Consider the following 15,219-nt stretch of genomic DNA (forward strand, 5'->3'; position numbering starts at 1 on the left):
AACTGTCGGTTCTTTCTGCCATATTGTAAAACATGCTGGAGCATTTCCTTCATTTACCTCCTGCAGGGCTGCTCACTGTTTGGTCATTCCAACCAGAATGTACAGCACAGACCATCAGCCTAATTACAGATATGCTTCATTTTACATTTCAAGGGTGAATAAAACATTATCTTTGAAATATATTTTGTCATTAGAAGAGTTCAGGTTTGAAAAAGCACAGCACAATATTTGCAAACCCCTAAACTTACTCATGAATAATACCTTAAATCATGCAGTTTGTTAAGAAGTTTGTTTTATCTCGAATATTGAATATATTTATATATTCAGAAAAGTAAAAAATGTAAAAAATATATATATATTTCATAAATAAATAAAATCACCTGGTAAAAGTATACACTGTAACAAATTGCTGTAAAATTTACAAGATTACCGTAAATCATAAACTACAATTATACCGTAAATTTATACAGCACACCTGTAAAAGCAGCAAAACAAGAGCAGCTGGGAATTTAAAGTTCTTTAATGTAATCTTTACAGTATGTTACTCTTATTAATAATGTATATATATTTTTTGAATATATCTCATTATATTTCATTGAAATCTTAAGTTAACATGTAAACTTTGAAGGCCCTAAAATACATTTTAGAATTTTTTTTTTTTTTTTTGTCTCAATTGTTTTGTGGTTTAAAAAAACACTGAATCAGAATTCATAAAATCTTAGACTTGATGGTGGACATGTTTGACTTGGGCCAGGAAGCAACCTCCTAGCAACACCCTAAAAATCACATTGGACCCCTAAACAAGCCCACAGAAACACTCCAGCCACAATATTCACATCTACATTTTCTTCAAACTAAAAATCTCTAAGTGATATACTTCATATGTAATATTCATATGATAGGATGTCCAAAAATAACATCCAGTTTTGCTAATTAATATTTCTGCACTTTAACAGAACAGAAATCATAATAAGTTATACTGTAGAAAAAGAACCACAATGGATTAATGACATCATTTCCTTTAGCAATCACTCCCCCAGACCGGAGGACATGCAGTACTTGAACCCATTAGTGTGGACAACCTGCTTTGATTTGCCTCTTCTTTTGTTTTATAATAGTACATTAATGGATTTCACCTTTTTTTCTGCTGTCACAATCTGCACATGGCACACACCCCATTATTATTATTATTATTATTATTTTTGACCTTCATTAAGCAGTATGTGAAGAGAGAGAAAAAAAATGAGGAAGAGTGACCCGGTAATAAGAAGAGAAATGAATGGATTCACTGTAACCCTGTGTTAACCCTCTTTTAAGTGTGAATAATTGCTTAACCCAGGGTCAAAAATTGACTTAAATAGTGGTTCATCAATATGTCCAATGCCTATATGCTATCTAAAGAACAGGTTGGCGGAAATAATAAAATAATATCCCAATAAATATAGAATAAAATTTAACAGCATCTGAGCAAACAAACTCTAAATGTTCTTTGGTAGAATCACAAATGTTTCTTTTACAATCAGGGTAGTTCATTAGTTGCAGGAGACATCTGTTACACTGCTATGATTCAATCTGTTCATCCACTTCAGTTTTCAGTTTTCTCTAATTTTCTATCTCACTCCACCTGTCATCCATCATTTGTAAACAAAAATAAATTAAAAAATTAAAAAGTGCTCAAAGATTAGGGCTTTGTTCTAAATAACATACTACCATACTATTTCTACATGTATGTATGTAGCATTTATAGTGTGAAAAAATGCAAATTCTATATGAACAGAATATCTGGATGACGTAGTACAAAAAAAAAGAACAGAGCACACTGTTCTGAGAAATGCAGTGCGTCAAACGTAATCTTCCATCTTTTGTTAATAATTAGCTTTTTTTTTAAAGAACAGCATTTATTTGAAATAGATTTTTTTACAACATTATAAATATCTTTACTGTCACTTTTGATCAATTAAAAGTATTTATTTCTTTTTTCTTTTGAATGGTAGTGTATCACGGTTTCCACAAAAATATTAAGTAGCACAACTCTATTCAGTAAAAGAAATGTTTCTTGAGCGGCAAATCAGCAATTAGAATGATTTCTAAATGTGACACTGAAGGCTGGAGTAATGATGCTGAAAATTCAGTCTTGACATCACATGAATAAATTACATTTAAAAATATTTTCAAATAGAAAACAGTTATTTTAAATTTTAATTCTAAATATTAAAATATAATATTAAATCTTAATTAGAAACTTTTGACCAGTATATCAATAATTAGATTTTGAATTCATTTACAAACATAGCCTAGGAAACCATTCAAAGGAATGGCGTCTATAACTTTCCTCCTCTCTACGACCAATAGGAGCGCCTCTTGCTGTCCCTGCTGCCCGCCCACATCGCGAGAGTGATGAAGGCAGAGATCATTCAGAGGCTGAAGGGTCCTAACTTTGGCCAGGCCGAAAACACCAACAACTTCCACAACCTCTATGTACAGAGACACACCAATGTAAGGTAGGACTTATGACACACACACTAGCGTATCTGTGCACTCAGCTGATTTATTTTAGGCAGCCTATATATATAATATAATATATATTTCCTATACACTGCACCTGCTCTCCACTGAGCTGTCCTACCCTCAATAGATCCTGTCAAACCCTCCTGCCCTCTTTCAGTCTGCACACAAAAAACAAGCCATTCATCAACCCAGATACAAGTAGCTCTCATCTAAAAGAGCCTAGACACTTTTGTATGCTTCAATTAAAAAGTAAAAGCAAACACAATCTTCTGCTATACAGGGCAAACTGTTGAAGAGGCTTTTCATCAAAACGCAAATGTCATTTTGTTAAATGCATTGAAGGACAAGTAGTGCTTTGCTGTTTTTAAAGCAATACTTCTATCTGCTTCAAAGCGGTTCCCCTTCCCCTATAATATCCTTTTGATTTTTTCAGTAACTCTTTCTGAATGGTACATTGATACGTTAACAAGTTAATGACTTTATGAGTGAGTCATTTACTCATTTACTTGAACCGATTCGTTTACGAAACAAGTAACTTTTTAGTCAAGTCACTGAATCATTCACTCAATGATTCACTCAAAAACACTGATTTTTTTTCAGGAATGCAGCAAATTACTCTCTTTATGAATAAGTCATAGAATAATTTACTTATCCAATTTATTCAAAAATACATATTAATTTAGGGGCTAATTAAGTGTCTTTATGAGTGAGTCATTGAATCGCTCCCTCAAGTCATTAATTAATTCAGCTCAGAGATGTAACAGTTGATTCTTCTGTGGCTGTGAAAAAGACAAAATAACTGTTAAAATTGTATCTGAAATGTACGTTTCTCAGTATAATTTTAGTTTTTTTGACCTTTTGTATAAGAGCAGTATCACACAATCATGCTGTTGGATTAAATATCAGCACTACAGTGTGTTTAAGGACGTTCAGATATTTGTACACAAGACAAATGCTTATTGAGAAAAAAATAATTTGCAAGTTGTGTATTATTTCCAGTACAAAAAAAATTAATTCATGCTCTTTAACAGTTTGCATAAGTCTCCTTTTGAGTTTTCTCGAACATTTTCCACAGCATTCTGTATGCAGACATTGTTGGATTCACGCGTCTGGCCAGTGACTGTTCACCTGGAGAACTAGTCTACATGCTCAATGAGCTCTTCGGCAAATTTGACCAGATAGCCAAGGTATCATAAGTCCTAACAGGCATACATACATAAAAAAGTGATGTCAGCCTAGGAAAATCTTCACCCTTTATTCAAATATGAAACATTTGTTAAACTTTGTAAGCATATTGCGTAGTTGTGCATAGAGTCAATTGTTTTATTTGTGATAATGAAATTAAACATAATCATTTTTGGCCAGGCTGTCATACAAAGAAATTATGAACACATGCAAAAACAAAGAGAACCAACAAAACATTAATAACTGATTATGTTGTAGTCAGTGTATGTTTTTTTTTCCTTTGAGCTTTTTTTTCCTGTACAGAATGTAATGTCTTCTACACTGCTGTCTAATTTGGTTTGTTGCAGGACAACAACTGCATGCGGATCAAGATTCTGGGCGACTGCTATTACTGTGTGTCAGGGCTGCCGGACCCTTTGACCGACCATGCCAATAACTGTGTGAAGATGGGGCTGGACATGTGTGAAGCCATCAAGTAAAAGAACACACTGTCTTTTTCAAACACATAATTATTACACAGCTCTCTGAAATACTAATTGATTCTAATTGGTCAATCACAGCTATATACACTAAAATATATTTGTTCAATAACCGCTAAATGGACTAATTGACCTTTGTTTCAGGAAGATTCAGCTGTGCTATTTAAATGTCTGTGCGAACACAGTGTAAAATTCAATCCTGATAAGCAAATTTAACCAAAATTTGGTAAGGCTTACAATGCCTGACGTTGCTAGCCTTTGGGTCATTTTTCAGGGTGTCCCATAAGCCAGTGCCTATCAGGATTTATTTTGAGATGCACATTATCCCTTACATATTTTTCCATTTCTTCATTAGAACATAAAGACCCTTTGAATTGTATCTGCTACAAAGTCCTAAAACCACTACACATGAGCTTTTATTCACATTATGCCCTTTCATCATCTACCAGGGACCACTTCTGTGTCTTTTTTTCCCATGATGTCTGTCTTTTCAAGCACTACTCTCTAAGGCTGAAATAACCTGGATTCTCAAGACGCTCAGATGTGTGATATTGTTGAAACCCACACATTCTCCTTTTCCTCTCTTTTTCCATCTCAAAGTGCAGCCTCGTTTTCCAGTCCCTTTCACGATTCCTCACCCATTCTTCATTTTTCCGCTCTTCTGCTACACATTCACTCTCCGTACTGAAATTTTGGTTACACGCACACGCACACACACACACACACACACAAATCCATTTGAGGAGGTAATTGAAGACACTCCAGTGTATTTTCCAACATGGCGTAGCTCAGGCTGAGAGGCTCTTAGAAATAAGTATGGTGTGTGACAGGTACACTGAAATGATATGTCAGCAACACACCTCCTGTGGTGCCATGCACATTTATTTGTTTGTTTGTTTGTTTTTTTGTTTATTTTTTTGTTTGTTTGTTTGTTTGAATTTTTTATTTTACACGTGCGCGCACACACGCACACACACCCAGAGGTGCCAAGCACCTTTTTATTTATTTTTTATTTTGTTTGGAGGGAGCACCAGTGGCTGTTTTTTGTTTTGTTTTGTTTCGTTTCATTTTGTTGTTTCGTTTTGATTCGTTTCGTTTAGTTTCTTCATCAACAAGTTATACTATATGGTACCACAAACTAGACTGGAAACAAACTAGCATAATCCAGCCTGCATTAATATTCATGCTGGCCTAAACTGTTCTTTCCACCTGGGAAATCGTAACATTCAAGCTGCCTTATCTAAAACACAAGATGTTCTGTGTGCTGAATGAATATATACACAGGCACCAGGCACACTCCCTCAGAAACCAACACGTACCGCCGCAATCCTGGCACCTTCTGATATTTAATTTGCTATAAATATTTCTGGTGTTAAGTTATGTCAGTGTAAGTACTGTTGGTACTGTTTCAGTCATTTCAAAGGATGGAGGGAGAGACTGAAGTGTGTATGTGCTGTAAAAAAAAAATCTTCATGACACTGGGAGAAAACTTGCTTTATTTACATGTAATATTAGTGAGTAAATCAGTCAAGAGTGTCCAGTATTATGTTTATTATGACCTTTTTATCTAAAGGTTTATGCTTAAAATTTGTTCAGTTAGTTGACAAATTTTAATTGTCTTCACATGAATTTCTTTTTAAAAAAGTATAATTTTTTTATTTTTAGACTTTTTCAATAATGACTGTTAATCGATTAAAAATGTATATCGAAATAATGACATAACATGCTGATGAATTAATCAAATTCATCACAAACACAAGAAAGGCTCTAACACTAATGTTGCAGATGTGTAAATAAATATAATGATATACTTTTTTTTATTTTTTTTTATTAGTAATAGTAAAGAATGAGCAGGTGTGTCCAAACCTTTAATACATTTCCTGTTATTTCAGGAAGGTGAGAGATGCCACTGGGGTTGACATTAACATGCGTGTTGGAGTTCACTCTGGGAATGTTCTCTGCGGTGTGATTGGCCTCCAGAAATGGCAGTATGATGTTTGGTCACATGACGTCACCCTGGCCAATCACATGGAGGCAGGGGGTGTACCTGGGTAAGATCAGCATATGACTTTTGTTTTTCCCCATTTCAGAATTTTCACATATTTGCTACAAGTGCTATTATGCTCATGGAGGGTTCTTGACGTTAATAGAAATGTTCTTTTGAAAGCACAATGAATGTGCTTTTGTGCTACTAATGAATGTTCCGTTGAATAACCCAAAACATAACAGAAACGCAAAGGGGTACATTCATTTTTCATATCTTAACTCTATTGTCTCTGCAGGCTTTGGAACATTTGTGAAATACTCATATAATGCACCTGTTTTTGTGAAGTGCCCTTTCATTTGCCAGTCTGTAATAGTTTCTGTGCTCCTCTCCAGACGGGTTCACATCTCTTCTGTAACACTGGAACATTTGAAAGGGGCATATAAAGTCGAGCCAGGCAACGGACTAAGCAGAGATTGTTACCTGAAAGAGCACGGCATCATCACGTACCTAGTAATCAACCCGAAGGTAAAAAAAAAATCACACATGCAAAAAGTTATCTTGGTGGTTTCTTACTGGCACAAGTGATTTTAGGAGTATAGAGCAAATTCATTATTTTAACTTTTTTCTTCAGCTATAATAATAATTGTGGCAACAAAAAAAAATAATCTATTTTCATATATAAAATTATGAATAACAAAAACAATCCATTCATTACCCAGAAAATGAGTTAAACAAAGGCATTAATAATAGCCAAACAAACCTTCTGTATGATATTTAATTAATCATATCACAATATGTCTAGTTATGCAACTACTTTGTTAATTAGCATTGCATTCAATTCACCTTGAGCGCTAATTAGCATAATTACACTATTTAGACTTTGCAGTTACACAAATGTGACTTTGTGGTCATATGTGACAACCTTGGAAAGACTGTTTATCAAAACTCAGAATATCCGTCCATTGAGGTGTGTGTGGGCTTTTCAGCCCACAGATATCATAATGCCTGGTATAATTTATTCAAATAACAATGGCTATTGTTTTATTTATCCAGTGCTTTATTTACTTTTCAACAATGCATTTGCTTTGCCCGAGGTAACAAAAGCAGCAAATCTTTCTCATAAGAGACTCGTACATTTATTTCTGTTCGGTTTGAGCCTCTCGGCCCTCTTATCATAACAACCCACTGCACACCCACTCCCTTCACATTCCCAATATGATGACTGAATTTGAGTTTGGAGGGCTTTTGCTTGTTTGTTTAGTAGTTCTCTTTTCTTTTTTCACCTGTTGTTTAGTTGATGCCTATAAGCTTTTTTTTCTTGCTTTTTTTCTGATGAACTATGGCTATTGAGTTAAGTTGGTGTAAAGTAGAATGTACATATTGGCTCTGTTATCTTAAATACTATAGCAGGGGTTTTCTACCTTTTGGTGTCAAGTACCCTCAAATATGACAAAAGAGACCCCTTCCTAAAATACATATTCATTCATGTACGTATAAAGCCCCCTCTTCCCATTTTCAGGTATAAGACCCCATTTATACTGTGTGATATTGTGTGATGACAACATGTTTTCAAAATTAATTAATTGTCACTGTACTAAAGCCATAGGCAATTATTAAAATATTATCTGGAAAATATTTACTTTGTTGACAGAATACCTTTTTTATACCCATTAGTGCTGTTAAATGTATAAACCTGAACAGAAATTAAGAATTGAGTTAAACATATTTAGTAACTAAATTTTCCTCATAGCACCCCTTTACGGTTTTCAGACACAAGTTTGAAAGCCCCTGTACTATTTACTTCATTATTTCACTAATCATCCCATGTTACTGTGCTCTAATGAAATCTGAACCCTAATTTGGAACCATAATTTTATTCTTAAAACGAGACACTACAGGCAAAAACACTGTTTTCTATCTTTCAATTTTGAGATTTTGGGCTTTTTGGATTTTCATAAAGTGTTTTTTAAAATACACTTTCAGACACTGGAAATACACTTTTAAGTGTATCTTTTATAGCACATTATCTATTTGCCTCTGTAGATTTCAATTACAGTACATATCTTTAAAGGCCGTTTTCTCAAAAGGAGTGTTTTCTCCTGTACTGAGGCAGAAATCTCCACTTCATTAGCTCTTACATAACACCACACTTTACAGGTTTATTCCTATTTATATTCTGAAGGATTTTACCAAGGGGTTTATATAATTTGCCTGATTTTATACATTTTATTCCTAATTTTGTTTGAATATGTGTTTTTTTATGACTGTTGACAGTATTTTCTGATAATAAAGAGATAAAAAGAGACCCTCTGTAAAAACTGTCTCTGACTCTAATATGTTGTTCTAGAAATGTATGCAAATGAGTGCATATTCATTTAGATAATGCCTCATTTGCATATTTAAACATAACATTTCATAAAAAACTTGTAATGCAAAAAATGTTTGCAATTCTTAATGTAATCAATCAACTGAGGGAGTATAGTGATATCTATTAGGGTTTTTTTACAATATCGGGTGTCTTGCGTCTTCTCATTGGATAAGGACACGCAGTCTCATGAATAATTATCAAAGGCCGATGAGCCATCGATGTATTATAGTACAAGAAAACATCACATCCTGTGACGTTGACACAAAGACACATTTAAACCGGGAAGTTGAAAATAGCACAAAAAATGTTTTAAATTAACTAGTTTCCTCCAACAATCAAAACTAACGTATTGTAACATTGGCTTCTATGATGTTCAACACACATAACTCTGTTAAAATCTCAGAAAATTTGGTTTGATGATGACCCTTTTAAGTAACCAAATAATAATGTTTACAAATCTGCTTACAATCAAAAGGTCCCAGTTGTATGACCGTATTTGTATCTTAGCAGATTTTTGGAATGTTCATATTTGATTCCATTAGGATCCTTTGGGATTGGATCCAAATCATGATAATAATAATAACAAAACAACAATAAAAAAATCTGTACACCAGTGGCTCACAATAGGTTTTGCTTCAGGACCCAGATTTTACATTGGACATCAAGTACCAAAATTCATTTAGCATCCAAAAGAAACACAGAAATTTCCTGAAAATCAGCATCAGATCATGTAATACATTTGATTAAAAAATCTATTACAAAACACACCTGTGACCCACCACTTCAGTACATATTCTTATCCGATTTTTGGGATTACGCCTCTAGCCTGTAACACATCCATTTAAACTTGTACTTCATGTTATGGTGTTACTTAGGCAGAAAAACGGAGTCCCCTGCTTCCTCCTCGTCTTCGCACTACTCTGGATGGAGTCAAGATGAGGGCGTCTGTCCGTATGACACAGTACCTTGAGTCCTGGGGAGCAGCCAAACCTTTTGCTAACCTCCACCATCGAGACAGCATGACCAATGAGAACGGCAAGATCAACACACACGTGAGTCAACCTGAGCACATGGAAAGAAAACAGTGATTCTGATTCAAGAATTTAATGGTGATCAGTCAACAGGACTAGCTTAATAGTGCTCTTTTAATTCCATTTTGCTTCATATTTTCTTACAGGATGTGCCGTTAGGGCAATTCAACTTTCAGCAAAGGTCCGAAAGGTCTGGGGTTTTTTTTCTACTGTTTATCGCTTTATAAACAAAAAAAAGAGCAAAAATGTAAATTCAAGTGAATAACCTTTCAGAACATTTACACTGACCTCATCTGCATTTCTATGGTTGTTTGAAGTCTCTCTCTCTCCTTTTTCCTCTCCAATCCCTTTCAGAACAAAATCGCAGAAGAAGAGATTTGAAGAAGTGTTGAATGAAAGAATCATTCGCACTATTGATGGCATCAACTCACAGAAGTGAGTGTCCATAATGCTCTGCATCTTATCCATATGGAGGAACACATGAATTCTCTCCAAAATATCACAAGAAATAGTGATGATAAGGATCAAATCTGAGCCCACAGTGAAAGTGTCTAATTTATGCCTGGAATTTTTTCGTGTAACATGTAAAATAAATATTTATTACCATTTTTTAAATAATGAAAGCAAAAAAAAAAAAAAAAAAAACACGGCCTCAGATTTTGGACCCTGATATACAGTATAACAATTATTTGTCAATTACAATTCACTTTCAGAGCATTTCCTGCATCAGTGCCACCAAAGAAGCTATTATAATAGTGATTCACCTTGGCAATGAGAATTTAATTGATATAAATTACTTTATTTATGCTTTCTTTCCACCAGACAGTGGCTGAAGTCAGAGGACATTCAAAGGATATCTCTGTTCTTTCACAATAAGACACTCGAAAAAGAGGTACATCCCCTCTTGAGGTGTGGTATGTGCCATTGAATGACTAATACTGTAGGTGCTTCATTGTGAAGAGAAAAACACATCAGAATCAGAACTAAGACCATCAAAGCAAAGACGTCTAGGAAAAACGTAAGAGCTGAGATATTTAACTTTTTTTCTTTTTTCTTCTAACAGTACAGGGCCACGACTCTGCCGGCCTTCAAGTACTACGTCACCTGTGCTTGTCTCATTTTCTTCTGCATCTTTATAGTGCAGGTTTTAGTCTTGCCCAAGTAAGTACCATCTCCACGACATCTTTAAAGCATGCCATTGTCTTTCACGACGCAATTACGCAGACAGCCACTGTCTCCCACAGCACTTAGACCTACTGACACATAATAATATTACAACATCTACACAATTGAAAGAAAATTAGTGCACCGATAAATAATGGCATGATGGGGACATCAGTGCCTGTCTGAAAAAGACTGCCCTGAGCAGACAGTTATTGATTTTTTTTTTAATCAGAGGTCAGTCTGGTTTGGAAATTATGTCTCCTTTTGTATGAATTCAGAAAAATCTATGCAAGACGTCACCCTAATTTACTGCTCATGTTGACCGTGAACACATTCACAAGAGCCAGAAGCACAACAGTTTTCTCAAGCTGTGTTCTCACTTTCTGTTATTGGTTTTCTATCACATTTATGGTGATGTTTTGCACCGTAAAGACTGGAGCTAAACTTTTGTGTTCCTATATTCAAAAACCCATTGAATTAGTGATGCCTGCTTTAGGCTATTCAAATCTAAGTTCTAACCCTAAACTTCGGCATCATATTTGTCCACACTTTTTGTTATATGGACGTGAATGCTACTTAATCATGCGGCTTAATGAGAAGAGATGTTCTATTATTCTTCTAAGCATTTAGACTTATGATTTTCACCTAGCAAACAATGAAACAGGTGCAAAATCCTAAAGATCTACGTTGAAGCAGGCATCTGAGCCAGTGTTGTTATTGTGAACTATTGAAAATGGTTGTTGGTAATTGAAATAAAACTTAAATAAAATAAAATATAAATATTAGATGAAAAGCATCAGCTTAAAAAATCTTAAATAAACATTTGAAAAGATGCCTTTGCAATTAACTGAAATAAGTTTAAGTATTAAAATGACTACTAAATAAAACTAAAATAACACTGATCTGGGCCATATCTCGAGAGCAAAAAGTGTCTTCAATCTCTCGAGATATGGCCCAGATCAGTGTTATTTTCATATTATTAATATTCAATTGTAGTATTTAAGTTGTGGTAAATCTGTTATGCGCTTTTTGTCATTTATATATATATTTCTGTATAGCTTTAATCTATTTTATTTCAGATTTAGTAGTCATTTTAGTACTTATTAACTTATAACTTATTACTTATTTAAGTAACTTATTTCAGTTCATTTCTAAGGCATCATTTGTATTTTAAGGTGGGTTCTTTTGACCTGGAGCAGGTAGCAATCAATAAACAATGACTTTAAACACCCTAGCAATGGCATAGCAATGCACTAAAAACAACTTAGAACACCTTATTAAACTCCTACCAACTGACCGCAGTAGCATAGCATTTCAGCATCACGTTTTGCACAGGCAAGCACTTCCAAAAATCCTGTTACATATAAAAAATCAATGTTCAAGCATGCCGAGCAACAGTTCTTATCTCTATATGTGGCATTACATAAGATACATTATGATCTTCTCTTTTCATGTCAGAGAATGAATAAAGATTGGATGTTCGTGTGTGACTTGCTTTAGAGTATCGCTGATGATTTTGTCTCTCACAGAACCACCGTCCTTGGAGTATCATTCGGAATGGCTTTCCTTTTGCTCGCCTTGATCCTCGGCATTTGTTTTGCTGGTCACATAATGGTAAGTGGTAAATATAGAAGTGAATCTAAAGTAGCTTTCTGTGAGAGTGAATTAAGCAGATTGGCATGTTTCGTTCATTCTATTTTCCATGGAGGAAATAACTGTATACTAATGTCATTTAATAAGTCGAGCTTCCCTCACATTTGAGACCCTCATCTTGTTAGAGAAAATGTCATACCGGGAAGAAAAAACACCATATCAAAACAAGACTCAAATTTTCCCTGTTTTAGCCGGAGGAACAACACTCTTTTTCTGCTCTTAGAGAGCATTGTCTATAATCAAATTACGAGCTACTTTGGACCTGCAGAACATAAATGCCTAAGGCAAATGTCACCTGCATGTCTCTCTATTTTCTCTTTCTTCCTTAATATATTATAAAAGCTTAGAATGAAATGGCTTATTCAACATTCATTTTGTGGTCATATTCTACCCCAAACTAAAAAGAAATGAACAAGAAATTATGTTTTCTTAAAGACAATTAAGCCTGTCTGTATGACCATTAAGGTGAATTATATTTCAAGTAAATTCTCATTACAGTCATGCAAAACAAATTAATTGTATTTATACTTGTATAGGGGGGATTCTTGTGAGATTCTTCTCTTGTGAGATTCAACTTCATTCCATGGAATTCCAACTATAATTGAAGTAACCTGTATTGAAGCATCCAAGTTATATTTTTAGAAGGCATGACCTTCCAAAGTACTTGAAGGGTTTGCATGCCGTTCACCCACCAGCTCGACTTGATTTGTCCCCAGTTCGCTAATTAACCAAGAATTTATGGTGATAAAAGTAGGCCACATTGAATAGAAATCTTGCGCTATACCAACCCATCCCCGCCCCCTCCTCTTTTTTTTTTTTTTTTCTTTTTTTTGTGTGTGTGTGTGTGTGTGTGTGTCAAGAGAAAAGCAGCTTGAGTGATGATAATAGTTGTTTGTCATCTATTTTTCTTGCTGGATAGCAATAAAGTCAAGTCCCCACAGGTTTGGGGATTGTGGGTATGAGACCATTTTATGAAGCTCTGTGTCACTCATGTTGTGTGTTCCTTTTATAGTGGGGCTCTCTTTTGGTTTCACAAACAGCAGTCAGTGTCAAGAGTGTCAAGATTTCTTTCTCAGTTTGTTTCCCATTTATCTGATGTGAGATTTCGCACTGTCCTACATTCAGCCCACAGATTCACAAAAACGAAAGAGGGGTTAAGGTTATCTTATAGTAGTGCTGTGTTTAAATATTTAAAGCCTTTTTTTTTTTTTTATAGGTGATGTTACTAACAAATGATTGACTGGCGAGGTGGTTTTATGATTTTTTGTTTAGCTCCTCTGCCTATTTTACTCTTAGTTTTAAGCCTGAAGTCTAGGTTAAGTGTTTTGTAAAGTAATGTACAAGGTCAGTTTTGCAAACATATCTCATCATTTACTCAGCCTTTTGTCCATCCAAAACCTGTATACAGTTTTCTATGTGCTAAACAAGAATATTGGTCACATTTAGCCTTCACGTCTGTTTCAAAAGCCCCCAAAGTGAGTAAATCCTATCCTCTTGTTATAGCTAATCGAAAAGTTTAACCAGTTAGCAGCAGTGGTGGACGAAGTACACAAATCTATTACATGAGTAAAAGTACAGATACCCTAGTAAAATATTACTGCCGTAAAAGTTTTAAGTACTCCTTTCCTTTACTCCTTGAGTAAATGTACAAAAGTAGCCTACTTTTTGCTGGGTCTAACTAGCAGTATGCTAAGATAGTATACAAGTAGTATTCAAAGCAGTAAGCTCACTAACCGAAGACTAATTGAAAACACAAACAAAGGGAAAAGTTGTCTTAGCCAATATAATTGCTATTGAGTCCAAGGGGGTTCTGACTCTGCAGGGGAATAGGATCTACACCAACCATGTTTCAGCCTCATTTTTGGGGAAATTATGGAAGTAAAATGGATTGTGAATGGCATTTCATGTTGGCTTCTACTCAAAGTTGATATAGATGCCTTTTTTTTATTATTATATTCACTCAATCTTAAGTTATGTTTATTAATGTGTCTCTGACTTGTGGGGCACAATCATAACCTTGAGCATTTGGAATAGAAGCAGATATGCTAATGACATTGGTGGGAGTTAAAGCTTGTTTTTTTGTTGTTGTTGTTTTCTCTTGTTGCCGTAGCAATGGGGCAAAGCAGCTTCCTGCACAATGCCCAGGCTCCCCAGCTCCTCTAAAATCATCACCAACAAGCCCTGGATACGACTTGCACTCACCATGGCAACCACTGCACTTATCCTAGTCATGGCCGTATTCAACATGGTGAGCATCACAACTGCCCAGTACCTGGTCTGTCAGCTACATTGATCTGCTTTTTAAAATGACTGACATTTATTATATTCACATATAATTCATTATTGTTCTTGACCATGTTCAGTAAGAGAAATATTCTCTGCTTGCTTGTCAATATTAGCCTGCTAGCTGTATGGCTTGGTAGTTTAGGAAACTCTTTAGAAATAATGGTAATATAAAAAATCTTCTTGCCTAGAATTACAAACCTCTTGTGACCTATAAGACTTATATTTTCCCACAATGAAAAAAAAAAAAAAATTATATATATTCTGTATAGGAAGAGACCAAGCATTGAACCCTGAGGAACCCCACATGCAATTGATGTGATTACCATCAAGATAATCTGAAAAATCTTTGTGTGTGGTCCTGCTCTTATCATATTAACCTTTGAGAGGGTAGATCAGGTGATCTAACTGCAACATGAGGACCAGCGATATAAAGACCAGTCACATTCTTGGTTAGATGTTATGCAATTTTCATTCCTTGGGTACAAAATCTTGTTTTTATATATATTCATTATTTAAGTGAAAATAGTTGAGAAAGAAAACGCGTGTGTAACAGCATAA

The 15,219-nt window shown here is 34.8% G+C and overlaps 1 protein-coding gene across 2 annotated transcripts in view; it reads left to right on the top strand.

Annotated features, from left to right (window-relative positions):
- The window catches only part of adcy2b (adenylate cyclase 2b (brain)), a 73,929-nt gene that overhangs the window by 51,991 nt on the left and 6,719 nt on the right, over window positions 1-15,219 (top strand). Inside the window, exons 5-16 of one of the 2 annotated variants that reach the window (XM_079879001.1) lie at window positions 2,353-2,501; window positions 3,584-3,695; window positions 4,041-4,168; window positions 6,065-6,223; window positions 6,552-6,684; window positions 9,403-9,579; window positions 9,705-9,748; window positions 9,913-9,993; window positions 10,381-10,450; window positions 10,622-10,719; window positions 12,252-12,336; window positions 14,486-14,623. In XM_079879001.1, coding sequence (XP_079735127.1) covers window positions 2,353-2,501; window positions 3,584-3,695; window positions 4,041-4,168; window positions 6,065-6,223; window positions 6,552-6,684; window positions 9,403-9,579; window positions 9,705-9,748; window positions 9,913-9,993; window positions 10,381-10,450; window positions 10,622-10,719; window positions 12,252-12,336; window positions 14,486-14,623 — 1,374 coding nt within the window. The remainder of the gene's footprint in view (window positions 1-2,352; window positions 2,502-3,583; window positions 3,696-4,040; window positions 4,169-6,064; window positions 6,224-6,551; window positions 6,685-9,402; window positions 9,580-9,704; window positions 9,749-9,912; window positions 9,994-10,380; window positions 10,451-10,621; window positions 10,720-12,251; window positions 12,337-14,485; window positions 14,624-15,219) is intronic. The other variant, XM_079879002.1, reaches the window with a different exon arrangement.

The sequence above is a fragment of the Squalius cephalus genome (genome assembly GCF_949319135.1).
Source record: "Squalius cephalus genome assembly, chromosome: 8".
NCBI classification, from domain to species: domain Eukaryota; kingdom Metazoa; phylum Chordata; class Actinopteri; order Cypriniformes; family Leuciscidae; genus Squalius; species Squalius cephalus.